Source organism: Aulonocara stuartgranti (genome assembly GCF_965226115.1).
Source record: "Aulonocara stuartgranti genome assembly, chromosome: 5".
NCBI lineage: Eukaryota > Metazoa > Chordata > Actinopteri > Cichliformes > Cichlidae > Aulonocara > Aulonocara stuartgranti.
This window is the reverse complement of record NC_138943.1, coordinates 33,800,908-33,828,169: the sequence shown is the minus strand read 5'-3', so window position 1 is coordinate 33,828,169 and position 27,262 is coordinate 33,800,908. Positions and strand designations below refer to the sequence as shown.

The 27,262-nt window shown below is 40.5% G+C and overlaps 1 protein-coding gene across 1 annotated transcript in view; it reads right to left on the bottom strand.

Moving 5' to 3' along the window:
• LOC309706751 (integrin alpha-5-like) overlaps window positions 1-19,556 on the bottom strand; it is a 52,049-nt gene extending 32,493 nt beyond the window's left edge. Inside the window, exons 1-12 of the mRNA XM_082533555.1 lie at window positions 19,143-19,556; window positions 11,476-11,600; window positions 9,524-9,624; window positions 8,914-9,037; window positions 8,367-8,428; window positions 8,156-8,201; window positions 7,873-7,998; window positions 6,800-6,844; window positions 6,569-6,612; window positions 6,397-6,453; window positions 2,624-2,676; window positions 655-863 (exon numbers count right to left, since the gene is read on the bottom strand). Coding sequence (XP_082389681.1) covers window positions 655-863; window positions 2,624-2,676; window positions 6,397-6,453; window positions 6,569-6,612; window positions 6,800-6,844; window positions 7,873-7,998; window positions 8,156-8,201; window positions 8,367-8,428; window positions 8,914-9,037; window positions 9,524-9,624; window positions 11,476-11,600; window positions 19,143-19,342 — 1,192 coding nt within the window. The 5' untranslated portion in view covers window positions 19,343-19,556. The remainder of the gene's footprint in view (window positions 1-654; window positions 864-2,623; window positions 2,677-6,396; window positions 6,454-6,568; window positions 6,613-6,799; window positions 6,845-7,872; window positions 7,999-8,155; window positions 8,202-8,366; window positions 8,429-8,913; window positions 9,038-9,523; window positions 9,625-11,475; window positions 11,601-19,142) is intronic.
• Between the last annotated feature and the right edge of the window lie 7,706 nt (window positions 19,557-27,262).

The window sequence follows — 27,262 nt, the reverse complement described above, 5'->3', positions numbered from 1 at the left end:
AATCTCATATAGTGGCTCCTTTAAGGGTGCTTTAGCATTGATCCTGTTTCCTTTGCAACCCACCTTTACCCCAGATTATCAATTTCATGCTATTTCTGACTTAATCAAGGTTATGTCTTTTGTCAGTTAGGCCTTTTCTGTTTCTGCAGCTCTCCCATCACGTATGCCTGGAATTTCAGGGAGGAACAAGAACAGAGCCATGCATCTGAAAATAAATGACTCCAGATGGAAAAATAATCTTACTTTAACTAACGTGGTCTCAAAAGAAAAGGTGGCATGGTGGTGAATGATGCCTCAAATTTAAAAAAAGCCTTCCTTTTTCTCCAGATGCACTAGTTTCCTCCCACAGTCCAAAGACGTGCATGTTAGGTTCAACAATGCGCCTGTGAGGCTGTCTGTATCTACTGTATGTGTTAATGGTATAATGAACTGGAAACTTGTCAAGGGTTTAACTCTCCCTCTACACCAGGCTCCAGTTTCCCTGCACCCCTAAGCTGTGTAAGTGGTTAAGACAATGGGTGGATTTTCCAATAGAATTACATAAGTTATAGTAAAGTATGTTCAGAAATGGGGTTATGACCTATAGTGTAACAACTGAGTTATTTTGTCTCGTTCTGGTCTATGTTCAGCACATTCTCTATGATGCAAATTTACCATTGAAACCATCTTGGTTGAGGTCACCCAACGGGGCCAGAGAGGTGCCAAACCGGCTGAAGGCCTGAAGACCCAGGAGGTGAGACTGACTTGGTTCCAGCTCCAGAGGACCCCTCTGTAGATACACATACACTTTTCCCAACTCCTCCAGACGCCCGTTAGACCCCCGATGCATGAACAGCGGCGCTCCCACCACCAGGTCATCCAGACTGGAGTTATGGGCAAAAAGCAAATTAAGAAGCTTTATTCTTTCCCCATGAAGACAACAGGAAGACCCTGTACCCTCAATGACACCTCAATATACAGGGTGGGCCATTTATATGGATACACTGTAATAAAATGGGAATGGTTGGTGATATTAAAGTCCTGTTTGTGGCACATTAGTATATGTGAGGGGGCAAACTCCTCAAGATGGGTGGTGACCATGGTGGCCATTTAGAAGTCGGCCATCTTGGATACAACTTTTGTTTTTTCAATAGGAAGAGGGCCATGTGACACATCAAACTTATTGGTAATGTCACAAGAAAAACAATGGTGTGCTTGGTTTCAACATAACTTTATTCTTTCATGAGTTATTTACAAGTTTCTGACCACTTATAAAATGTGTTCAATGTGCTGCCCATTGTGTTGGATTGTCAATGCAACCCTCTTCTCCACCCTGTATATCAATAAAGAGTTGTTTTGATGACCAGTAAACTGTATAGGCAGAGATCACCCTGATTAACGTCTGATGCACCCCAATAATTTTGTTCTGGAAGCAGGTCTGACAGAAACCACTCAGTTTAGAAAAGAGTAACAATAGTTACCCTTGTACATAAATTAATTACCAGAAAATCCATTGTTTTTTTAAATTTAAAGAAAGAAACTTGTTGTAATGTATGAGTTTTAATTTGCATCATATTTGCGACATCCGATATTTTTTGTAATTGCAGTTGTTTAAAAGGTGTTGTGGAATTTGGGGGGTTTTCAGAGGAAAAGCACACTTGGCTTCACAGGGTTCAATGAGGACAGGATGAGAAAATTAGGACATTAACACAGACAATAAGATACAAAGAGTCTAATTTGAGTCAAAGCCACATAATCAGAGAATGATTTTAGGTGCTCCCCTTTTAGTATTTGCTTTTAACACACAATGAAATGAAAAAATGCATTTTTTCATTTCAAAATGTAATCCTCTTTTTCCCTCTTATGTAAATTTAGGAGTTTGCAGCATTGTGACTCAGCTTGAGATTAACGTAATCAAATGTGATTTGCGGTGACTAGCTAAAAGGGCAACTCATATAAAACTGCACTGACTGTTAGCTAGCACAGATAGCTGATTTTTGCGTGTGTGGATTTCATCTGGAAATAATAAAGTCTGCCACTACATTTACATTTGAGCTTTCTCGCTAAGCCACGACTACTTCTCTCACAGTCCAACCATAGATTTGATTTAAATGCCTGTTGTATTCAGTTTCATTTAGCACTATGTCACACTACAGTTGCTAAATATGGCCTAACTGCCCTTTCACTGTGACTTCCAGTAACATTAACATTCTGGAAAAGCCTCTTATTCTACACAGATACTGTACAGTGTGTTGAGTCCTTTGAGTGAGGTTAACACTGTATGTGACATCATGACTGAAAGTGTAGAGCGGAACAAAGAAGGGTGTGAGCTTTAGAACGTTCTCAGGGTTTAACTTGCTACATTGTGACTCTTCTACTAGTAAATGTTGAAATTCTAAAAGAAGAAGGGAGTGAGGAAGTGAGAATGGCAAAAAAACTCATTGCACAGAACAAGAATACTCTCGGGGGGAAATTTTAATGACACATTAGAAAGCATGAGTAATTGAACCACTGTGGGAAATGTCCAAAAGTCACACTGTTGACCTCTGTTTCAATTGTTTTTAGTTTCTTGTTTTAGCTGATTGTATCTCTCCCATTTCATCACTCACTGCTGATATTTTGTGCCACCATGACAGTCGCTTACCCGTCGCTGTTGATGTCAGTGGTTGCCACTGCGTAGCCAAAGTAGGACCCCATCTGGAATGCATTACAAACAAGACCCAGTTAGCCTGTAATCATACCACAGCGCACAGATCCCTTTCTTTTCTTTCATTTTCTCTCTCTACGTTTCCTTTTTATCTTTCCACCACCACCCCCAGAAGCTTTCTTTTTCTCTCTCAATCCCACAATCCCCTGGGGTCTCCTCTTCTCTCTTTTCATGGGGTTCAGTGTTGACGCTCCTGTAAGTTCGAGTTGAGGTAGGGGGTCTGAGGATTGATAACTACAACTCCTTTAAAGCACACCCAAAGAAAATGCTTGTGGGACTTGGGCTTTCCGGTTTAATTTCATGCCATGTATGAGCATGTATGATAAATAAGGGTCACGTTACATCCTCGTTTGACTCTGATTTCAAAGTGATTTGTAGTATAGCGTCACTGAAGGGTTTCCAACACTTGAAACCTTTGTGAAAAACAACACTGAATACTAGGATTGCTTTCCCGTTGTGCACATGCAAAGCAGCTCTTAACATAAATCACTGAGGCTCAGGATAAAGTTCTAATGCAGCAATGTAAAACTCTGGCATTACTGTTTTGCCCTACACTTAAAGTCCAAGAAAACAAAATCAAGTGCTCTGGTAATGTTCTTCTGAGGTCTGGTGAGCTGTGGTGAGAACAGCAAGCTAGGAAAAGTCAACCACTGATGGCTTTTCAGTCATCAGCCACAACGTCTGGGGTTCCTTTAATAGCTCTACAAACTGCGTCAGGTTTGTAGAGATGAGGACCAGGCCACAAAGTTCTGTAACAAAGTGGCAAAAATCAAACCAATACAGCAGTGCCAAACATGTTAAAATATTCACACATTTGTGCTGCTCGTGCCTTTTGCAGTATTTTTTAAATTGAAATCAGCTAAAAAACAAACAAACTGTGAAACAGTCCAAAATGTTTGATCTCCAGTCTTGGTGAGAAAAATTCGACACACCAGTGTCTGTGTGCATTGCAACCCTACATCCAAAAAGTTTGATTCTGTTCATCTGGATGTAGCTACATCCAGATGAACAGAATCAACCTTTTGGGATTTGCCTACCTGGATGCATGCATTGAGACATTGCAACCCTACAGTTTATGGGCACAGCTTGCTAACCAGCTTGGTAGGGTTTGCCATAAAGCTGAAGCAAAAGCTTTTAAATATGAAGTCCACAAACAAATGATGGTGATGTAAATGTAGCATTGTCTGTCTTTAATTAAGAGCCTTTTTTTTTTACCCATTCATTAAAGCTGCCCTAACCTGAATGCTAATGGTAGTTTATAATTGCCCTTCACCAAAGAAGCTGTGGCTGATGAACAAAGTGGAACACCAAAAGCAGACAAGGTTAGTGACCAAAGGTTAATGAGCAACGCAGTCAAACTGCTAACTCTGAAGTTTAATTTAAACTTCTTCATTGAATCTACGTATGTAGAGCCTACAATTTAACCTACACCCACTTTGCATTTGTACATGTGACGCTGTACCGCTCTGCAACTTTGCGTCCAAGCGACCGACACTGTCGTTTTCAACAGCAAAGCAACACGACCTCTTGGAGAAAGGCTTTCTGGTGTGTTTTCACAGCTGATCTCTACATCACAGTCTGAGCACCCATAGAGAGACCAGCAACAGAGAGAGGAGCCTCATTAGCCGGGAGTTTACACCAGATCACTCTCACTATGACCTGACAGTTTATCCGGCGCCCTCCACCCTCAGATGGACACCTCTGAGCACTTACTGATGACCTCCCAGGCTGCGCCGCACAAACATAAACGCACGATTAGCCATATGCTTTACCATGAGTCCAGGTGTCACATGCTCTCGCATCAGCAAAGCCTAATGACGTAACTGGTATGTCACAACTCAAGCAATACCGTTACCTTTGTGTCACACGACAGTTTGTACAGGGAAAGAGTTTTTCGTTTCTGTTCCCCTTCTACAGTTTGTCTGTGACCCAACCCTAAAGTCAATTCAGTGTCAGAGTTCAGGGACAAGATTCAAATTTAGCTAAATTAATAAAACCAAAATGTGTGACAAAAATTGTCCTTTTCATTTACTGGTTTTAACCTACATTTTTAAGCAAATACAATAAACACAGAAGGAAAATTTATTCTGGATGTAAATGAAACATGTACTCATATTTACATTCGAGGTCAAAGGAAGGGGCTTCTGAATGCCCTCTACAAATGACTCATCACCACCCTTCAGCTTTTTCACCACTAGAGAATTGATAAATAGTATTTTAATGATAGTAAAGGGTAACGTTGTAATCTAGCACTTACATTTTCACAGGAAATTAAGTAGGTGGTTAACAGATGACATTTCACACCTTCAGCTGCACAGCGTTGAAAGTTAACATGTCAAAAATAAAGCTCAATGAGTAGCTGAGCTAAATATACCAACGTGATTAATCTGCAGAGATGGGCAGTAACGCGTTACTGTAATCTGATTACTTTTTCAAGTAACGAGTAAAATAAGGGATTACTATTGCAAAAACGGTAATTAGATTACCGTTACTTTCCCGTAGGAACGCTGCGTTACTGCGTTACTAAAACCGTGATTTTTTTTGCGAGAATGTCTCATGACAGTGGTAAGCGAGTGCGCCGTTAGTGACAACAGCTGTGTGCAGGTCAACAATGGATCATATATCGAGTGCAGGAGAGAGTATGAGCGTGCAGCGTTTAAAGCGTGGAAGTACTGACCTTACTTTGAGTTTGATTCCATAAAAAGTGACAAAAACATTAGTGTCCGTTGTGCGTAGGAAGAAAACTTTTTACAGTGAAAAAAACCCCCCTAAACTTCCAAGCAAGCACCGAGTGCACAACGACGTAATGGGAAACTCACAGAGAAACTCGCGGATTCATCAACTGACCGCGGCACACCTGCACCAGGGTAAACCTCCGCCTACCGCAGTCCTGCTTTACAGGTGAAAATAGAGCAACAGGACCGCTGAGTCTTTGACTTTATTTATTTCCTGCTGTGTTTTACTTGCATCTATTTGAAAGAGTGAGTGTAAACACAAAAAATATTTTATTTTATGTGCTGGAATGTGCAGAAAATAGGTTTAAATGTTAAACTAATTTATTCAAGTCAGAGAATGTTGCAGATAATTACATTTTTGCTTGATGCATAAAGTTAAAAGATTAAAACTGATAAAACAAGTTTTAAAAAGAGACTTTTCCATTTGATTACATTTTGTATGATGAATTATGCAGAAAAAGTAGAATTGGGCTGAAAGATCTATCGCTTTATCACCTCTTCAGGTTGTAAATCGTGTTTTTAAAAAGTAACTAAGTAACTAAGTAATTAATTACTTTTGAAAATAAGTAATCAGTAAAGTAATGGAATTACTTTTTGGGGAAGTAATCAGTAATTAGTTACTGATTACTTTTTTCAAGTAACTTGACCAACACTGTTAATCTGTGGGCTTTATTTAAAGGAATTCTGTTCAGCACTGGTGCTCTTCAGCTCTGACTGACTTTAAAAATGCACATCCTGAATCAATATGCTGACCACTGTCTTGGTGTCTGCTAACTCTGGGTTTGATTAACAGCTTTTAGAAACCACGAGCTGTGCGTACTGTGACCTGCAGCTCTGACCCTGGCGTAGGCCTCTTCTCCACAGGGCAAATTCCTTCATCTCCAACCCTCCATTGCACATGCCACTTTAAATATAGGACCATACATGAAAACAGCAGTCAGGCAAAAAAAAACATCCAGTCACACTTGTACGTACCTGCTCCCCTGTCAGGTTTAGCAGAGATTTCAGATCACTTCCATTTAATATGGACACCTATATCAGAACAGCAGAGAGTTAGCTATTAAAACCTGTGCGCTGAGAACCTTCATGTTGCCTCACGTTTCCTATTTGTACTGCAAAAATCAAGAAGAACATAGGAACTCCTTACTAAACCATACAGCATGAGTCCTTTTGGAACTCCTGTGACAAAATCTGTGAAAAGAAAAGTAACAACATAATTATCAGATTTATTTTGGGAGGGGGGGTCTGAATGTTTTGGCTTCCTGAAAGGCTAATAACACCTTTCTGTTACTACACAAACACGTTTATCGAAACAAAGCAGCAATCCCCACACTCAGCCATGCATTTTGGTTCTCAGTACTGTAAATATGACCCTCACCTTCCTCACCATCCCCGCTGAACTCGCCACTAGCCACAGAGTAACCTGCAGGAGAGAGGACAGAAACAGCTTGAAGTGGTGGATACAATAAAAGTATATTTTTGCCTACATGCCTTAACCCTGTGAGGTGGAAATCATCATGACACCAACGCTAACGCTGCCCCATCAGAATATGTTGTTTTTGTGTTTTGAATTGTTCTTGTAAGTCTTGGTAACCATGGGACAAAAAAAATCATCATTCTGACTGTCGCTCATCAAAACCTTATTTCCATTTTTCTATAAGCATTAATCCGAAAAAATAATGTAACCCTTTTTATTAATCTTTGAGGTCTAAGTCGGTGGTGACCTCAGCTGTAACCCTAACTCTAACCATCAGACTAAGTCATTTTTTTAAAATACATTTTTTCACAAGCCCTGGCAGTCAGGAAACAAAGAAAATAATCCTTCTTACTTTCATACTATTTGTTCCATGCAAGCAGAACCACAGGGCTATCTGCTGGCCAATTATACACTACTTATACCACACTACACCTGTACTTAGGCAATGCTATGAATACTGTGAGGTATTAAACACAGAATGACAGCAAATAAACAATAAAAATAAATGTATTCTTGGGAAAAAAACTGCAAATAGTTTGTGATGCATTGACAAGACGTAAGCATACATGCAACATAAGGGCCCTCAAAAATTGATATGTCTTTTGAAAAATTGATTTTAAATCCCAGTTGTTTGGATTTTTGTATATATCATGTTGATTTGGCCCCCCAGAGTGTGATCTTCCGTTTGCATGTGTTTGTTTCACATCACGTTCAACGCACGGCAGGTCTTAAACATCACAGGCATTCAACTTAACTGACGACAATTCATTCCAGTAAAGCTGAAAATGTTTTTTTTATTTTGTCAAACTTCATTGTAAATTTTCAGTGTTTTGTGGGCATTGTTGATCATTCTTCTGTTACTCGAAGAATAGATATAATTATATATAGATAACAAAGACTTAAGAAAACAGACATAAAACAAAAGCTGCCCATAGGACGGGTTTATGCTGGGAATGGTAAAGGTGCTTCCTTACCCAGGTAACTGTCATCATAGCTTCCCTGCACCTGTCGGGTTTGAATCTGCCCGGCGACCGACAGCAGAAAGTAGGCAGGATAGTAGGCCTTAACAATCTCCTCTGTAGTGGCAGAGATCAGCTGACCTTCAGAACAGACCAGTAACAAAGGGTCGTGACTCGTGAGGCATGTGTATCTTGAACTTTGGTTCCCAATTATTTATCCATTCTCCATGAAGAAGAAAACAACACTGGAGGATGTGTTCTAAAACAGCCATACGGCATCACATTCCTCTCAGCTCACCTTGCCAGTAAAAGCTGCCTGGTCCTCCAAGCACAACCCTCCCATCCTGAAAAAAACACACACACAACTGAGCTGAGGAATCTGTGTGTCACCAGTTTCAAATAAACTGTGCATGTTTGGTGCACACAGTGTAATCGCCACTGCTTTGATCAGCAAAAAGAGAGAAACACTGACCATGTTCCTGCATAAAACTAGCAAACATTTCTCTTACCTTGGTGAAGTCAGCACTGAATCCCCCCTGACAATAGCCCTGTCCAGCAGGTCCATGTCTTTCTGCAGTGAGCAGCAACAAAACATATTAAATATCAATACATTTATTGAACAACAACTTCACGTTGTTCATAACATCTCTGCCAATAATGGAGTTGCAACCTTTGACATCTGTAGTTAGGGGTAGGGTGTCAATTAGATTAACTCTCTAAGGTTTAAGTTGTCATAAGAGAACCCAAACCCTGTGTAATCCAAATATATAGCTTTGTTACCAAATTGTTATCCTGAAGCTTTTCAGAAATAATCACTCTGACATGCATCAAACACAAACATAGAGTTGGAGTGGGGTTACGGTTATGGTTAGCACCTGTGATGACTTATATCATAAGGTACAATGCTAAAGTGAGTGTGTAAGACTTCATTTGAAAGGTTTAACCAACATTTTAGTACAAATCCAACGCTAACCCTAATTGTGGGTGAGCTGCTGGTCACCTGGTGGATTAAGATGTGGAATCCCCTGAAAGGTAGCTGTTGCTGCTCTAGCTTACCTGTTCGGCATGGTGCAAACTCCACAAATCTTTTGAGGTTGTCTACAGCGAGGTAGCAGGTTCCTGTAACATCGGAGAAGGGTATGTCGTGTTCAGTCCTCCAGTAGTATCTGGGAGCACAAGCCTGGAGACCAGAGAAAGAAGACTCAATAAAAAAATGTAAACTTTACTCTTAAACTTCCTTACAGTTGTTAAGCTACTAGTGCATCGAGTGTGTAACGAGACAAAAATCTGTTAAGACTCTGGACTTGCTGCCTACAGTAAGAAACTTCAATGGCCAAGTCATAGTATAGCATAAGCTGACTAGTCACTTAGCCAAACCAAATCGCCAAACAAATCAAGACGATTGTGAAGAAGTAGAAAAAAAGAGTCACTTGGCTTGTCCTGAGGTTTTGCTCCTGGTCTCTTAAGCTATTGAGTTAGCTGTTGTGTTAAAATGCAATGATAAAGTGTGCTGACCAAGCTTTACTGTTGGGTGTGAGAATGTGTTTCCGAAACCCCATATTAAAGAATTACTGACAACAAAGTCTGCACTATATGTTAACAGCTTTTCAATTAAACAAATATGCCACAGGTCACTTCAGCAATCTAGCCAATGAGCTATTCTTACCAGGACGCTGCTACCATGGGCACGCACAGTAGCTCCGAACCACTGATGAGACTTGAACTCAACCTGAGTGTTCACTTCATTTATATAAAAATACCGGTCACCTGTGAAAACACAGAAGAAAACCCAAAAGATTTATAGTCACCACACAGTTTGGTTCTCAGAAAGCAGGACTAGAAGGAAACTTCAGTGATGTCAGGAGTTGCTATTTTAACTCTGATCACCGTGTTGTGTTTGACTTTTGTGCTGTCTGGGCTTCATTTGAGAGAGTTCCCCACATGTTCTTGGCTTTTTACATGGATATTTTATGGCCTTCTTCCCGGGGTCTGCAGTCTTAATCCATCCTCCATGCTATGGCAGACATCAAACAGCTCAAAAGGACTTGGACCTTGTTGTTACTGTAACCCAAACGGTCGTATTTGATTGTCAAGATGTGTTTTAAGAAGAGGCCCTGGCAATACTAAGGCACCGATGAGGAAAGGTTTGGTGGAGTGTAAGGAGAATGTGCCAAAGAGTTTTAATCTTGCAACTTCAGCAACATTACACCTCCAGATTTTTGCTTTTTCAGGGACATTCTGTTAAAATAATTAATTTGGGAAACTAAGACAGTTTTCCAAGTTCAACTGCTTTTCCTGGTCCACAAAACTTGACTCAGCTGAGCCAAGTTGCCTTTATGTCCTTTGGAGCACAGTTAAAACAAGAACCACTTCACTAAGTGGCAAATAAAAGTTGTAGAGATTTGCTATCGGACAATTTCTTGCACACGCATGCTTTTTGTCTCACACGCATAAAAAGGAACATTCAGGATCCCTGATTGCTTAACAAACCCTAATGCCTTCTGCATGCCTGAATGAGAACACTTGTCTTCAGTCCCTGTTTAAGCACTCAAATAATGTAAATTATACTTATAATGTGGCTTTAACTGTAACCTTAACCGTGGTGATTTTCTTGATATATGTTCCTGCTGTCTCTACTAGAGTGGTGACATTAAACTCTCCTGGCTGCAGTTCAGTGTGCCTGTTTGGTTAATGGAGTCTGGCCTACGTCCTCCAACACACCATTAATCCTGAGGCCTGAAATGGGAAAAGCGAGACTACTGAATGTAAATGTATGTGGTGTGCGACTGTAAGCGTGGTTTTAAGTGTTTTCTAATACACTATATCAAGTTTCCGAGACCATTTGTGTTTGTAAACATCTTGCGAGTGTATATTTATGTGCGCAGAGTTTGCACAGCCACATTTCTCGGTCTGTGCAAACCACAATTTGATATCAGCACGCAGTCGGTCGTGATAAGTTACACCCTCTGATCCTCAAACGGTGGTCCTTATCGTTTCCTGCATTTCTGATGGAGGTGATTGTTTTCCTGGCAGGGCCGGGGGAAGGCCGGGTCCTCTGGGGTCCTTGTCCCCGTAATGACTCTGCGCTAATTAAAGAGCACTCACAACACTGGGCCCCGAGTCGAGGAGAAAAATCAAAGCTCTGTGAAAACACTGCAAACGCAGCTCATTGCCCAAAATGGAAACCTTAGAGAGGGGTGGGGTTGAGGAAAGACTCAGTCACCATTAAAACTCAGGAAAGACATCAAAGGCTAGTTTCAATCAAAACACATGGCCCCTAGATCGGGCGATGGAAGATGGCAGGGAGCCGCACTCCTGACCTCAAGGTCAAGCACAGCGGCGCTTAACTGGGGGAAGCTACCCATAGCTTCTCTCAGCCACTTTAATGGCGAGGTAAAGACAGCTGTGCGTTTACTACACATTCTGTTTCAACTATTTCACGGTACCTTTGGGGAAAGTGACATTTTAATACTGTGGAACAATATGACCTACGAGCCACTGCTGTGATTATGATGTAGGGAGAATCGTCTCCCTTGGATTTTAAATATTGAGCATGATTTTTATCTGTGCCGGTGCAAAGAAGACAACCGTTAATTTAGATTTAACGAGACACCCTACCTTGCTTGTCAAAGCTGATAATGGTGCAGTTATTTTGGCTCCACGGGCACATGTACACAGCTCCTCCTTCAGTGACGTTGGGCTGGCTGGTGTTGGCTTTCGGGGCACCGATCAAAATGTTGATGCTAGAGCAGCAGAAAAGAAAATATGACCAATTTCTGTACAGAAGCGTAATTCCAAAACTATATCTACATACATTTTTTGGTGATCTCAAGACAGTAAGAAAGTCATGAACCCTTCCTGGCTGTAGCTTCTAGACATGAACACAGAAATTATCCTTTCACTTGAGCAAGAAATCAAATATGTCCATTTCCCCAAATGCTGCACAATTCCTTTAATCAGAACTCAAATGATGACAAAGAGGAAACCAGACTCTGACAGTCTGTACTGCCGGCTATGAAAACACAGCCATAAAGATTTGAGAAGTTAGATCACATTGTTTTGTTTATAGAAGTTTGTAAAGTTCAGCACAACTGTTTCATAGAGGTATGTTAAGAACATTTAAAGAGCAATTTGTAGCTATTACCTCAGCATTCCCACCGATCCCTGCCATTACCAGTTACTTTTACACCAGATGTTAGATACAGTTACAGGACGTTGTCTGGCACTGCTAAACATAAATCTACAGACAACACCAAGACTTATAGTCATTTATCCTGCCCTCCATTTTAATGCTCTGACCCCAATCTGAATCCTAACTTTAACTCCAGGCCGAGGAAATAAAGATATGCAATTTTTTTCTCCCAAGTCTTTGCAACCAGGGGTGAAATTAACTGATATACATAAAAAAATGTAAATTTTTTTCCCAAATAAGTCCAGTTTGCCTCCAAAATTAGTAGTTTCGCCTTCTACACATTAGTCCCCATCACTGAAGGTTCACTTTATACCCCTCTGTGGTTTCTATTGGCAAACTTAAAAGGCAGTTTTTTCTGCACCTGCAATCTGCTTTGCAACCCACTTTAACCCAACTCTTCCTTTCATCCTGTGTCTGACTTAATGTCATGTATGTTGTCTGCTAAAAGCTCAGAGTGCTGCATAAGTCCCAGTCCAGCTTTGTCTATTCTGGGCTACAGTCTTGTTTTGCTCTGCCCACCTCCAGCTTCATGTTCTCACATGAAAGGTAGAAAAAAATCCCAGAACAGAGCCTTTTTCTCCAAATATAAATTGGACCTTGGACCTATCCTGGTTATAGTTAAATTTCTGTTCTTATATTTTGTCCTACGTAGGTGACTGTGACCTGTTTGGAAATTATAGACTCAAAGTGTTGCGATGACAACACGTTGGTCCCAGAGTATTGTAGCTCTTTTTCACTTTAATGAATGGCAATCATCTTTCTCAAAGCCTTGTTTAGGTATGGTTTTAGCCTTTGATTTGTTTAGAAAGACAAAGACGTGGTCATTTGCTTTTTTGTCTTACAATGACGAGAAGCTATTTATGCAAATACAGTAACTCAGTGTTTTCACTTAGCGCACAACCATGTGGCAGCTCCTTTAGGTTAAAGAGATATAGATTTCTATCTCTCAGTTATTACTTTCGTGCTGAACGTACTTTTGCTTTGTAGCTAGAAAATTAAACAAACTTTGGTGGAAAAAATGGGAGAGTAGACAAGAAGTATCCTGAGATGGTTGTGCATATTTTCATGATATACTCTGGAAATCAACAAAGCAATAACACACATTAATGTGACCTATCAAAAGCTGTTCTAAACATTTGCTTGCATGGATATAGATAAATATCATGCAAATATATACCTACACCTGTTATTCATGCAGCCTTGCTAAAAAAAAAAAAACCCAGAGCCAATGGCACAGCTTAAGACAGTGGTGACTGATGACATTAGCAGATATAAGACAGACTCTGTACTCTCCCCATCCCCCAAAATGTCTTAGGAATATTTACACGGCTGGATGAGCTTTCCTTATAAACCATTCACTCCACAGCCACTAAGGAGTGCAGAGTACAGGCTTTCAGTGGCTCACTTTTTCAAATCAGTATATAACTTTTATTCACTCTGAGGTGACTAAAAACACTAGAGCTACAAATCCTGAACAATAGGATGTTTATCAGTAGAATGACACTATTGAGCCCCGAAATTACAGGATTCCTTTCCTTGAACTCATGTTCAACAGGAACAGCTGCGAACAGGAAAGAAGCTCAGGAGCAGTACAACGTATAATTTTTAGTGAAAGATTTATGACCTCCATTGAATTTACTCACAGTCACATTATTCCAAAATAGGTTGTGTCCTAATGGTGGCATATTTATACACAAAATTATATTTATTTGTGTAGTTTCACCACATCGGGTCTGTAAAATGATCCAAACAAAGAACTGGTAGAACTGCTCATGACCTACAGGCCTATTGATCCCGTGATAGGGATCAGTACTGTCTGTAGACACAACCTGATTAGCATGGTTGGGAACTGCTGACGTGCATCACAGTGCTGTCACTGTTCAGATTTTTTAAGATTTTATCAGGGTTCTTATAATAAACAGGATATGGTGTTTACATGAACTGGACCCCCATACCAAAAATCTGCTGTATTTGGTTAACATGTAAATATACTCACTGAACTCACACGTCTGCGTGTGGCCCAGAATTCCCTGAAATACTGCTCCCTTAGTGTCTTTACACTTGTGACCATGAGATCATTACTGAACCTCTATGAGTAATCAGAGCAAAAGGCAAGTGTAATAACCGAATCTCCAAAACTGCACCAAAGTAGTGGAAAAAAAGAATATTTTGGTGGCGGTAATAGACTACAGGAAGTTATAAATCTTGGTATTCTAAACGTCTGTAAGAAATTTCATTTCAACACTGCAGACTGTAGCCTAGATGTAGCCACATTACATTGGTTATTAGTTTTCCTTAAAAAGCCTCAATACAGCATTTTGTTCACCAACACGTACGTTTTTCTGGAGCCAGTTTTCAGCTGCTGATATAGATATCTGCTAATCAGTGTTAAGTAACAAACCAATACAGTGTTAGAAATTCCCTCATGACCTCTGAAGCACTGCGTACTGTAATACTGGAAGGACCATTAGAAATGAAAAAGAATCAATTTATTATGCAGTATTTATGAACAGGGAAACTATCCAAACAAATTGTAAACCGGCTTTATAATAACGTTTAGTTGTGTGTTTTAACAAGCAAGACAAAAGCAAAACAGTCCACTACAGTATCTCACTAAGATGAACACATATAATTAGTATGTAATATATAATTTTTTATACATCCTTCAGTCCATGAATAGCCATATAGTCAGTGACACCTTAAAGGCAATCGCACATAAAGCATCTTAGGTGTTAGGCAGCTTTATTGTTCTCTAGATCCTCCTGGTGTCGAAAACTTTACAGTCATGGCAAAAAGAAAGTACATGCTGTGTCTGTTCTAAGATTTTATATATCAAGACATAATCAGAAATTATCAGTGTCATAACATTAGGCAAATATTACCTGACACATGCCATATTACACTGTGTCAGTATTTGCAAAATAGCTGTATGTAAAAAACTAAGGACACCCCATGTTTCAGTAGCTTGGAGACCCACTTTTGGCAGCAATAACTTGAAGTAATAAATAATTGTTTGCTGTATGATTTCATTGGTCTCATATTGTGGACCTGCTCTTCTTTACAACACAGTTTCAGTTCACTGAAGTTTGCATCACACCATTTCAGGGTCACTGCAAAAAATACTGATTTGCTTTTTCAACCATTAAGTTAAACACTTGCTGCTTTGTTTAGGAGCATTGTTACATTGCACGATCAAAATTGGGTCAAGCTTTAGCTGTTAGACCGACGGCCTCATATTTCACTCGTGAATGCTTTGGTATACTGAGCGGTTCATGGTTGAGTCCAGCTGCTGTAGCTGCAAAACAAGCCAAGATCATCACGCCTCCACCACCGTGCTTGTAGTTGGCATGGTGTGCATGTTTGTGCTGATATGCTGTGTTTGGTTTTCTCCAAATATACACTCCACTCAATTCAATTTTATTTATATAGCGCCAAATCACAACAAAGGTCGCCTCAAGGCGCTTTATATAGAGAATGTTAGAAGAACACTGTTAAAGAAGCCTTGTGGTTGCCATGTTCTTTTTGGGGGAAAGGGGGCTTTCTCCTGGCAACCCTGCCCAACAACCCATACTTGTTCATTCTTTTTCTAATGTTACTGTCATTAACTTTGACATTTAACATGCTAACTGACGCCTGTAGTGAGTGAGCTCAACTTTGTGAATAATCTTCCGCACTGTAGAATAACGAACTACAAATGGTTTGGAAAATACCTTATAACCCTTCCCATTTATCTCTAAGATTAGTGCTGATGTCTTTTTTCCTTAGCAACATGTTAACACCTGAATGCTCCGGCACAGCAAACTGCCAAACCTTCTGCTGCATAATTCCTGTTAAATAAATAATGACCTGATATGTGATATACCATGTTTTGTACTTCTGTCACATTCCAGATAGGACAGAATTCTTTCAGCACATGAGAAGGATTTAACTGTTTGTCTACAGCTCCGAAAGCTGTAGTAAACATTAGATGACTTTGTTCTCCAAACCAAGTCACTCGTCTGCATATTCCTAGCCTAATTAAGAAATGCTCCAAACCTCTCTAATTTTTGCATAGTTTTGATTTCCTCAAAAAGCCACAAGACTGTCATCCCAAAATGCTTCTCATTACTAAGTGAATACATGCACTGTCCTAACAGAAAACCTAACGTATAATTATTCACCACAGCACCTGATATGAGCTAGAGAAAGCTTCCCAAGGCTCCCAACAGACAGACAGCGAAGCAACTGCCAGAATGCATGACAGCCTGCAGAAACTATCCCATCAGCAGAATGAAAATTCAGCAGTTGCATCCCTTTCCTGTGTTGTTTACTCATCGCAACAAGCACTAGATTCACAGGAAGACATTCAGCTGCATTTCTCTGCTGTCAGTACGCTTGAATTCGGTGGAAGACAAAATGTGGTATTGTTCAGCATAGGCAGAAAAAAAAGATGTGTGTAAACCAACATCTCAGGAACCACTCCACAATATTCCCTCTGACTGCCACAAGCTTAGTTCAGCAAACTCACGTAATCTTAACCGACCTCCTTAAATGAAAATATCTACATTCATTAAACCAACATTGACTTTAGTCTGTGAGCCCCCAGGGATGACAATGGTGTAAGTGAACTCCAGCAAAAGTAGCTTTACATTTGACTTCCAATGGCTGCCAGCTACCAGCTGCTCTCCGGTGTGGTAACATAAAGCAGATTAAACCTGCAGCAAAACTGAACTACAACCCTGTCATCATCGAGGCTTGCAAACATAAAGTGCTTTTAGGTGATGTAACATATCTTCCAGAGGCTGTCAGCAGCTGTGAACAGCTGGCTAAAACAGGGCGTTTTGACTGGACAAACCAACATGGATTTGTTTGTCTCCAGGGAAAAATAGAAAAATGTGGTTGAGAACTTTGAGGGTATTTGTTTCTGTCAGCTTGTTAGCAGTTCAGTTGTAACTGGTAAACTACCAGCACTAGGAAGACTGTGTAGGGGGGTAATGCAGTACAATTTACTGTTAGTTGTAGATAATCAAGGTCGCTCCATCCGCCCTCTATAACACTAACTGCTGACTCTGTTGCAGCACTGACTGAACAGCTTTATCGCTGTCTTGATGCACCCTAGTCAATCTGAGAACTGATTGTGAACGGTCACAAGGGCAACAAGATCGCAGGTTCATTGAACAAAGTTGCATTCATTTTGGTCCTGCCCTGTCTCTTTCTCTAGTGTGACTCTAGCATTCATCTGATGTACTGACCAGAGACAGCACAATATAAAAGATGGATATAATCACTATGACGTCACCCACAGTTTGTGATGTTCCATTTTGAAGGCTGGATATGAGTCGGTTTGTTTGTTTTATCATTTTTGTTGTTTAGAAATCAGATGTGACACATAAGGGGCGGGCCTGGCTTGGAAACCACATGTTCGTTCGCTTGTCAATCACAATATGTCAGCAAATGAGCATCTGCTGAAATATTTTCCTTTCTAAAATTTGGAATAACCAAAATTTTCAAAATGATTGGCTGAGACCATAAACTGAGCAGGGAAGTGTTATACAGAGGACCAAGTTTGTTTGTTTGTTTGTACTGTTTGTACTGTGACGCGGTTTTGTTTAGAGCCATTGACAGAACATTGTACAAAAGACTAAGTATTGGTGATTTATACATCTGGCTACACTGACCTCCACAAACAGTACAGTTCATGACTCAGTAGTACATTAATGTAAAATAAATACTTTTCTGAAAGAAAAAAACTTTAAACAAATCCATAAATTACTGCTGCTCACTTAAAAATATATATGAAGGAGGAGGGGAGGACGTAGCTCAATAGGTAGAGCATTCGCCCCATGATTGGAAGGTCAGGGGCTCAAATCCACCAAAGAGCTACCCTGAGGTAGCCCTGAGCAAGGCACCATCCCTACACACTGCTCCCCAGGCGCTGGATTGGTGGCTGCCCACTGCCAGAGAGTAATTTCCCTACAGGGGATTAATAAAGTATACAAAAAAAAGAACAAGGCTTTTTTATGTGATATTTCCATACCAGCTATAAAACATAGCAGTTTAGCCAAACCTGATCACAGTTTGTTGTGTGACAATTTAAAACACACGTGTACACGACATCGCTATAACAGCAGATTGTAACATTTTCTATTTGGCTTATGTTGTTTAAAGAAAAGTAGTTTTTTCTTTTCTATTTACAGCTACTGTGGATTCAAACTGGGAAAACCAGGTTTTTCTTTTCTAGCACTACACTGAATATGTTTTCACTGACTGAGTCCCTGAAGTATTGCAGTCTACTATAAACGTTTTAGTTTTTCATGGCACTGGCCTCTCAAACAAATCTGATGCAGAACTGTAACTAAGGCTGGTTTTGCTTGATAAACTTCACACATTCTTCAAAATCACTGTGTGTGCTTTTTCCACTAGTGCCCAGAAGAGAGGAGATATAGGTGATGCTAAAGGCTGTCTGTAGGGGAAGGTTTGATCTTTAACTTCATCTCACCTGGCAGTTCCTCATCTGTCAGTAAAGAACATCGGGAAACCCTTAATGCCCCTTCAGTCTTCATTCAGAATAAGACTTGCATTTTTCTTACTTTGCTGTAGGTTAACCCCCTGCTCCCTCAATCACACACAGACACACACTTGTGTGTCTGTTTCCAATCAGAGTTGGGCCTATATCCAGTGTGTGTGTGTGTGTGTGTGTGTGTGGTGGAGGGGGAGAGAGATGTATGTGTATATGCATGTGAGCTTCATTTCATACATTTCCCCCCAGCCCATGCTGTTTAAACCTTTAAAGAGCTGGGACAATGGCCAATAACACAAGTAAACACACATTTAGGCTGTGATCCAAACACAGAGATGCGTTTTTAAAATCTAAAATCTGTTTCTCATGTCAGGATTGGTGGCTCTACCAGAAAATACTGCTCTGTGTCTCAGGGTGATGTTATAGGGGCGCCAAAAGAGAAGTGGGTTACTGCGTAAAGTAACCACAAGGACAAGATTTTAATCTTACACTAGAAATAAAAAGAAACTTTACAAACTGTAAGGAGAGCCGGAAAACTTCCCCTCGCTGACCTGGAGAAAGAATCCAGCTCTGTGGCCGTTCCTGGCACTTTACCTGGATGAGTTCTTGAAAAATTCCACAGAATAGCCGAAGTAACTCCCCGGGGGTCCAGTGAAGACGACGCGGTTCTCCGTGTCCAAGTTAAAAGCGGCGCCAAGCTGAAACCAAAGCACCACTACAGGTAGAGCCAGCACGGCGCACTCACAACATTTTCCCCAAGACCGGGTAGGTGAAAGTCCAGGAACGGTACCCATCTCTTGTGCTGCGCGTCTCTTCTTTCATTGAACAGCCGCAGCGCCGCAAACGCATCATGCGTGCTGTTCCTTCCGCGGGACGCCTTTGGAGTCGTAATCATAAACTGGTGTCCTGAATATCCTCTCCTTCAGATGCAACAGGTCCGGTGTAGAGTCCCACAGTGAACGATGAACTGTAAAGGAAGAGGGTCAGAGTGAGAGGGAGGGGAAGAGTGCGGCCAGATATGGGGGTGGAGTTTTTAAATATTACCAGACAGTCTGGTTCCCAAAGAAAAAAATGCTGTAAAAAGCTAAAAGGCACGAAATCTGAAATATCACAGCAGAACCTCAAGTGTGGGCTAAAGCTCTTTACCTCAAGGCACCGAAGAGAGAAGTGGTTATTTCAGCATTGCACATTGTAAATAAACAGGCCACTACTGTAAGTTACAGTGACTCCAAGCTGCAGTATCAAAACTGTATTTCACTTCTACAGCAAGAGAAGATGTATTTTTGCAGTACAATAATCATACTATAAAAACTTTGCATTTTACAATACTGTAATTCAGTAAATTTGTTTTTTAATTTGATGCACATAAATATATATTAACATTTCCACTATATTATTATATAGACAAACAAAACTGCAACACATTTTAGCTAAATGCATATAAATGCTAAATGCAGTCATTTTATTAACGTTTGGATTAATGTTAGCTGAACTTTTTATTTATTCAAATGTAGCCCTGTTAAATCAATTAAACTCTCTTGTTGCCTCATTTCGATTTACATGTCAATGCTTATCTTAAACCAGAGGATTGCACAGGGTTAGAATTAGGACTATGGCTCTTACCAAAGATGGTTTAGACCTCGTAGTTAGATGCAGAAAGATGCCGTGGATTCAAAAATGACAGTAAAGTGCTGTATTTAGAGTGTGACTTACTAGAAGAAATGTGTACAGTACAAAGTACAGTTAATATCTGTAATGTATACATAAATGTAAGGTTTCAGCATTCAGTGTATCCCATTCATCCATTCACTTCTGCTTATCCATTCAGCATTACAGGAGGCTGGAGCCTATCCCAGCTGTCATAGCAGGAGAAGCAGGGTACAACCTGGGCAGGTCACCAGGCTAACACAGGACAGTTGGCAACCACTTGCTGTAACTTTTACGGCTCCCCAACTGTTAAATATTTTACATTTAGCATAATAAGACTATTCTCTAAATGTCATTCCAATCATGTAACAGGATTTGTGACTTGGCAACAAGTTTGGAAGTCTAGCTTTTGCGAAGAGTTCATGATTGAACGATTAGGGAAAAGTGAATCCCATTACTTAACAGAAAGGAGGAAATTTAAAATGGAAACATAGACATCAGGTAGTGAAGAGCGGGGTTTTAAGCTTCTTCTTTTTTTATTGCTGCTGCAGTGGAAAATAAGACTATGTGACGTCTAAGAGTAAGCCAACAACTGACATTTACTTGTCAGACATCTAAAGTTCTTATGAAGGTTCCAGATTTACCTTCATGTTTTTGCAAGAGTCGACTCCTTTATGCAGTGCTACCAAATCACAGCTGATGCACTTCCAAATTTTACATTAGGTTTCAGCAGAAATACATTCCCAACGCTGCTACACTAATAAATAAAAGAACCGAACGTCGGTATAAAGCTCTGTATTGCTGAAAGGAGCTGCAGATTGACGTGACAGTTCACTGGAACATTGTTACTTTGTTTTCATATTGTCATTTAACACCTCATCATTGTACCAACACTGATTATAGCTGCTCTTAGCATTTACAAAGATCTTCCTGGAAAACATACAAAGAAGAAATTAACTCTTTTATCTTTGTTCTTGCTGTTTTGGAGTTTCACTCATCCGTGTGTAGAAAAGAGGCTGTATGTTTTCAAAGTCAGACTTACTGTCAGAGTTGTGCTTTTCCTCTACCATGCAGACATGTCAAGGCAATTCGGCATGACTAAACTGGGAAAGCCCACAGAGTTCCACCTTCAGCTCAGTCTCTCGTCACTCTGCTGGGAATAAACTTTCTGCTATCATTGCAGACGTGCAGGCGAGTATACACTGTGTGATTATTAGTCTCCTTTGGTCATGGTTATGTGTATGTAAATGTGCAGCCTATAGTAATAGAGGGCCCCAGATTTGAAAAACAGTGAGTCAAAATGCATTACCTGCCAAAGGCAACAGCACTTGGACAAAGACTGTTTTCACTCGGTAAAAACACATTTTCACATGGCACAGTGGTCCTCGTAGCAACTCATAATACAACGCTTAGTTCCCCTTATAAAGTCACAAATGCCAGCTGATGTGGTAATGTGCTGGGTTTTACGTATTTCCTTGTCCAAGAATGTATTTCAGTAACAGATTTAAATAGCACATCCATGAGACTGAAGGTCTATTCATTAACTTTAATGAGTTTAAAACATTTGTGTTTCCTCACAAGTGCCTGTCTCCACCACTCAAAACCTATTATTTAGCAATATACTATAAGTGGAGATGGTTAAAATTCAAAAGGAGTTGCGGCTGTGAGGTGAAGACCTGGCTTAAATCGAGTATATACATTACCATGTGTTGTACAAACTGCCTGGATAACTCAAGCAACCTGTGACCTTTGTTGACCTCTGTTGGCCTGAGGTATGAACTGCAAACTAGCACCAAATACAATGATAAGGGTTTAGTGGCACTGCTAAACACACAGTGCTATGTATTTGGCTTGAGAGCCATCTGGTGCTGAAACTACAATGTAATATGCAATGAGGCAATAAATTATTGCAGCACCTCCCTAAGTTTCTCTCTACTGACGACAAATCACACGCACTTAGTGTTGTTGCAAACAGTTCCACTGACCCATGAAGGTATTTGTCTTTTTGGCTGACTCTTTATTTTATTTCATTTTGTTCATTTAGACATATATTTTTGTAGATATATAAATAAATTATTCAACTTGTTTTGTAGCAGTTGTACAATTTGATGCAGGGGACAAATGTGAAGACCACAAGCAACATTTTCTGTTGGTGCATTCAAGTGCCCACTGACACTCTGGATATCTGTAACATGGTACTCATATTTATATTCAGTTCAATTCATTTCAATTGAATTTGATTCAGTTTTATTTATAGAGCACCTAATTATAACAACAGTTGCCTTTGTAAGGTAAAGACCCTACAACAGTAATAATACAGAGAAAACCCCAACAAGCAGATGACCCCCTATGAACAGGCACTGGGAACAACAGGGAGGAAAAACTCCCTTTCAACAGGAAGAAAATCTGACAGAACCAGGCTCAGGGAGGCCCGATTTTATTTCATTAATTAAAATGTTAAATTTGGTTGTAACATTTTTAAGACTGCAGCATAGCTGTAACTCTGCTTCTGGAAAACAGTTATTCTAAAGGATTTCTCTGTTCACTGTGGTAAGTTAATTACAGAAGCTGAATACCAAGCAAGTGCTTCAAAACGACAGCTGTGCGTTTAGTTTATATTAGCAGTACCCAGTGCTTGAGATCAGAAGTGGAGACCCCCTATAGCAGAGGTGGGGGGACTCCAGGCCTCAAGTGCTGGTGTCCTGCAGGGTTTAGATGTGCCCTTGATCCAACACAGCTGATTTAAAGGTTAACTGACCTCCTCAACATGTCTTGAAGTTCTCCAGAGGCCTGGTAATAAACTAATCATGTGATTCAGGTGTGTTGACCCAGGGTGAGACCTAAAACCTGCAGGACACCGGCCAGGTTGTTTTGATAGAAGCCTCAAGCTTATCTGTGACTCTATGGGGTCATGCTAGGCGAGTTTGCTGGCCAATCAAATACATTAAACCCATTTTGACACTGTGGGCCGACCACCACCAACACCAGCAGAGGACATAATACCACAATCATCAGATTGCACTTCACACTGGACTACAAACACCTTGGATTCTGTGCATCAAACTGACTCTAGGGCCTTGATTTCAAAATAAAATACAACATTTACTTTCATGTGAAAACAAGGCCACCGAGCAACAGTGCAGTTCTTTGTCTCCTCAGCCCCGGTAAGGTCTTGTGATGTTGCCTCTGGTTCTGAAGTGGTTCGATATGAGGAACCTGACAGCTGCGACCCCTTTGCTAAACATGTCTGTGTGGGATGGATCTGAAGCCTCAGTCAACTCCTTATGAAACTCGCTAAAGTTCTTGAAGCAACATTTATTGACAATCCTCCCAAGTCGGGGTTCATCCCCGTTGCACTTTTCCTACTAAAAGGGACTCAAAATAATTCTAATAATTTGAGAGGATTGACAGAATTTCTGATTTTCACGAGCTGGTCACCACAAACATCGAAAATAAAGTAACATTTTACAGATAACGAATGTAGAATATATGAAAGTTTTCCTTTTTTAGTTCAATTACAAAATTAAATAAATGCATACATACACAGATGCATTCATAAAGTTATTCCTGCTGGTGACTGGTGACCTGTCCAGGGCCTACTCCACCTCTCACCCTATGGCAGCTGGGATAGGCTCCAGCACCCTCGCGATCCTCAATTTGATAAGGTGAAGAAAATGGAGGGATGGACAGAATAATATCTTTTTAGATACACCATTACTTTACTGAAAATTGGCTTATTAAACAAAGCAATCATCACATCAATCACACTCTCTGCATCTGTGCTTACTATGTGTTTCTAACCTTAGTTTCAAAGCAGAAATAAGCAGAGGGAAGTGCACAGAGGTGACCTTTACTGATTTGGCTCGTTGCTGTGGAAAAAAAGACGACGCTCTGAGCTACAAGGAGCATGCTGAAACTGCAAAAGCTCAAATGCCTGCTGTGCCGGCTCTATCTGCAGTCGCTAATTGGAAAGGCCTGAGAACAGAAGCACACACTGAAACAACCTTTTCAGCATTTCTGCAATCGTTTGCAATCGTATGTGCTTGCAGAGTTTAAAGGGTCTCATTTTCCACTGGTCCACTCACCAGCCATGTGTGGGGACATTATTTATGCCTTTTTACAGCCAAAATTACCTTCAGCTTCACCCCCACACAGGACTGTCTGCATCATGTCAGGGCGAAGGTGATAAGAGACATAACACACACACCTGCTAGGAGTGTCTGCATGTTGTCTTGAGCACTGAACAATGAAGGTAAGGGCACTCTTACCTTTACACACAGAGCAACAGAATTACTGCAATTAAAACAACAACATGTCTGCTAATGTAGGAGTTTGGAAATGTTTTTCTAAGGTTATTAGTTAGGTATTTGCCAAGCCTGAAATAAGCTGCCTCAGGACAATCAGACTTTTTGCAACTGTCATTAGGTGCCATTCGATGTGTGCTTATCCTAATTCTGCACACTACTTTAAAAAGATGATGAACTGAAAAGAGTTTCAACTTATTTTGTAATTAAATCTCTCTATTTGAGGTCTTACTACTGTTCATAGGTCTCTTTTTGCAAGTGGTTCTTTTCTGTTTCCCAGTTTGTTGGACGTTGCATGTTTAGCACGAGCACTTGTAGCTAGGTGGATCAGTAAAAGCTGCAACCATCAATATTGTTGTATCTCCGTGCTTGTCACTTTCCTCTCCCCTCATTACATCAGGTGGATGACCCTTCCTGAGCTTAGTTCTGCAGAAGGTCTCATCCTGTTAAATGGGAGTTCTTTAACCCTTTGGTGCTTGTTCATTAATAAAGTGTCTACATTGTGTCTATAACAGCAAAACATTTGCTTTTATAGAGGTGCTCACAGTGGGGTATTAATCAGGTGCATTTGATTACTTATCCTCTTATGTCCTGTGGAAGCAGTAAGGGTATACTTTTTTTCACAGCTTCCTGTTCCAATAAAAGCTAAAATTCCCTGCTGTCACGTGTCTGTTTGATGCATTTTTATTATAAAATACTTCTTTATAAAGAATATACAGTATGAACAGTGGTGTTCTAATGTTTTTTCTACTCTGCTGTATCACAGAGCAGCAATCTCACCGATTCCTTGAATGGTTGAGCCTGACCTTTGACCTTTCTCTGCTTGCTGACTAAGCAGTAGAGGAAAAAGAATAGTCTTACAGGAAGAAATAGAGATTAGAGATTTCCCATTCGTTTCCACAGAGACTAACTTCTTCAGTCATGGCCTGCTATGAAAAGCCACCACTTCCGTTTAAGTGTTTGATTAGCGTTGATTAGCATTAGTTCTCCATTTATACAGTAATGAATGAGGTACGTGTATGTGGGGGCAGGAGGGAAACATATTTATGAATGAGATCCAGAGGTGTGTGAGCTAGTTTTCCCACATCTCATTTCCATCACTTTCATCCACAATGAACTGATGAAGCCGTGCACGGCACTCCACAGCCTTCCAGAGAACTCAATCCAAGCGAATCTATCATCTGCCTTGTCAACACAAAACTGCTTCTTAATGAACCTGAGCTAATGCAGCTCTTACCCAAGTTGAACCTACTTGCCAACTGCTCAAGGGGAGCAGCAAGGAAAACTCACACTGCAAACAAGCAGATCAGCACGAGGCCAGCGGAGAAGAAACAGGCCTCTGATACTGTCTTACCCGGATGAAGGCCCCTCATTGAGAAAAAGACAAGTAACAATAAATTATATTCATACTGGAGCAAATCCCAGAGTCTTCCGCTGTGAATATCACCTTTCAATATTAACCTCTTGGTGACGAAGCAGCTCTATTAATAACAGAAATCCATCAGTGACCAAGATTCAATCTATGAGGGACACTTGGGAGCATGGTTGCCTGCGGCCTAAACTGTTAGCGTGTATTCCCACAGGTAGCTTGAAAAATATTCTGAACTGAGGCAGCCAGGTTTCTCTGTCAGTCCTTAAATCAGTGGAAACATTTCACTGCAACACAAAGACAGGAAGAAAACTAAAACTTAGAGCAGCTTGCTTTGTTTGTTTTTTAAGGAAGTAAAGAATGGAGCATGCTCAAAAAGGAAATAAAGCATTCGTTATATTGTGTTTGTTATGAAGTACAGAGGACCTGTAATAACCCCAACCAGGCCTTCTCCACCTCCAAAAGGCTTCAGGCAGGTTAACTACGCTAACGCTGAGCCAGTGCAACATACTTGGATTCCTGCCTCCTTGCTTTGAACTGCATCTCTGCAAGGCCACATTACAGAAGCTAGTTTTGCTAAACACCTGAAGTAAATGTACATTAACTTTCTGTAGCATTCAGTTTGTTGGCATTGGATAGCGTCTACGACAGCATAACAAAAGATTTGTTCGTCTTTATGGCAGTTCTACAAAACTCAAAGCCATCAACAGTAGGGAAAACGTGAGCAGGCAACTATGCTTCTCCTGTGTTGGTTGAAAAGTTGTAACTCTGATATCAGTGACAGATATTTAGCTATGCTAGCCAGATGTTGAGTCCTGAGTCAGCACTGAAATATCCACAGATATTCGTGCTGGCAGGAGCATGAACTGATATAACTCTCTGTAATTCCCTGACACTTGGGTCCAGTGCCACAAGGTCGTTTGCCTTGAACAGCTGCATTTCCAGTGATTTTAAATGTGGTTTCACAGAGGAAACCAAGGGCCAGTGACCATGAGAAACACCAGATCAAACCACTTGGAAACCAAAAATTCAGCAACTGGTGATTTTAGGTTAGAACAGAGGCCGGCAACCTATGGTTCATGAACCACGGATTAGATTTATGGTTAACTGTAACCCTATTAATCCATGTCCTATATTTATCAATTTATCATCTCCCAACTACATCTGCCCATCTGTCCCCGTCACCCCCTGCCACCAGCGTGTGCTGCTCCTTTTTTTCCTGTTGTTTGGTAGGAGGAGCTAAAATGGCTCTTTTGATGTTGAAGGTTGCCCACGCCTGGACTAGGAAATGATAGGCAGTGGATCAAACCACTATGAGACGCAATGCTTTGGTGTTTAACCAATTTTGCCATCGCATGGCGACTCTGGTCCCCATTACATAGTAGTAGTGTTCA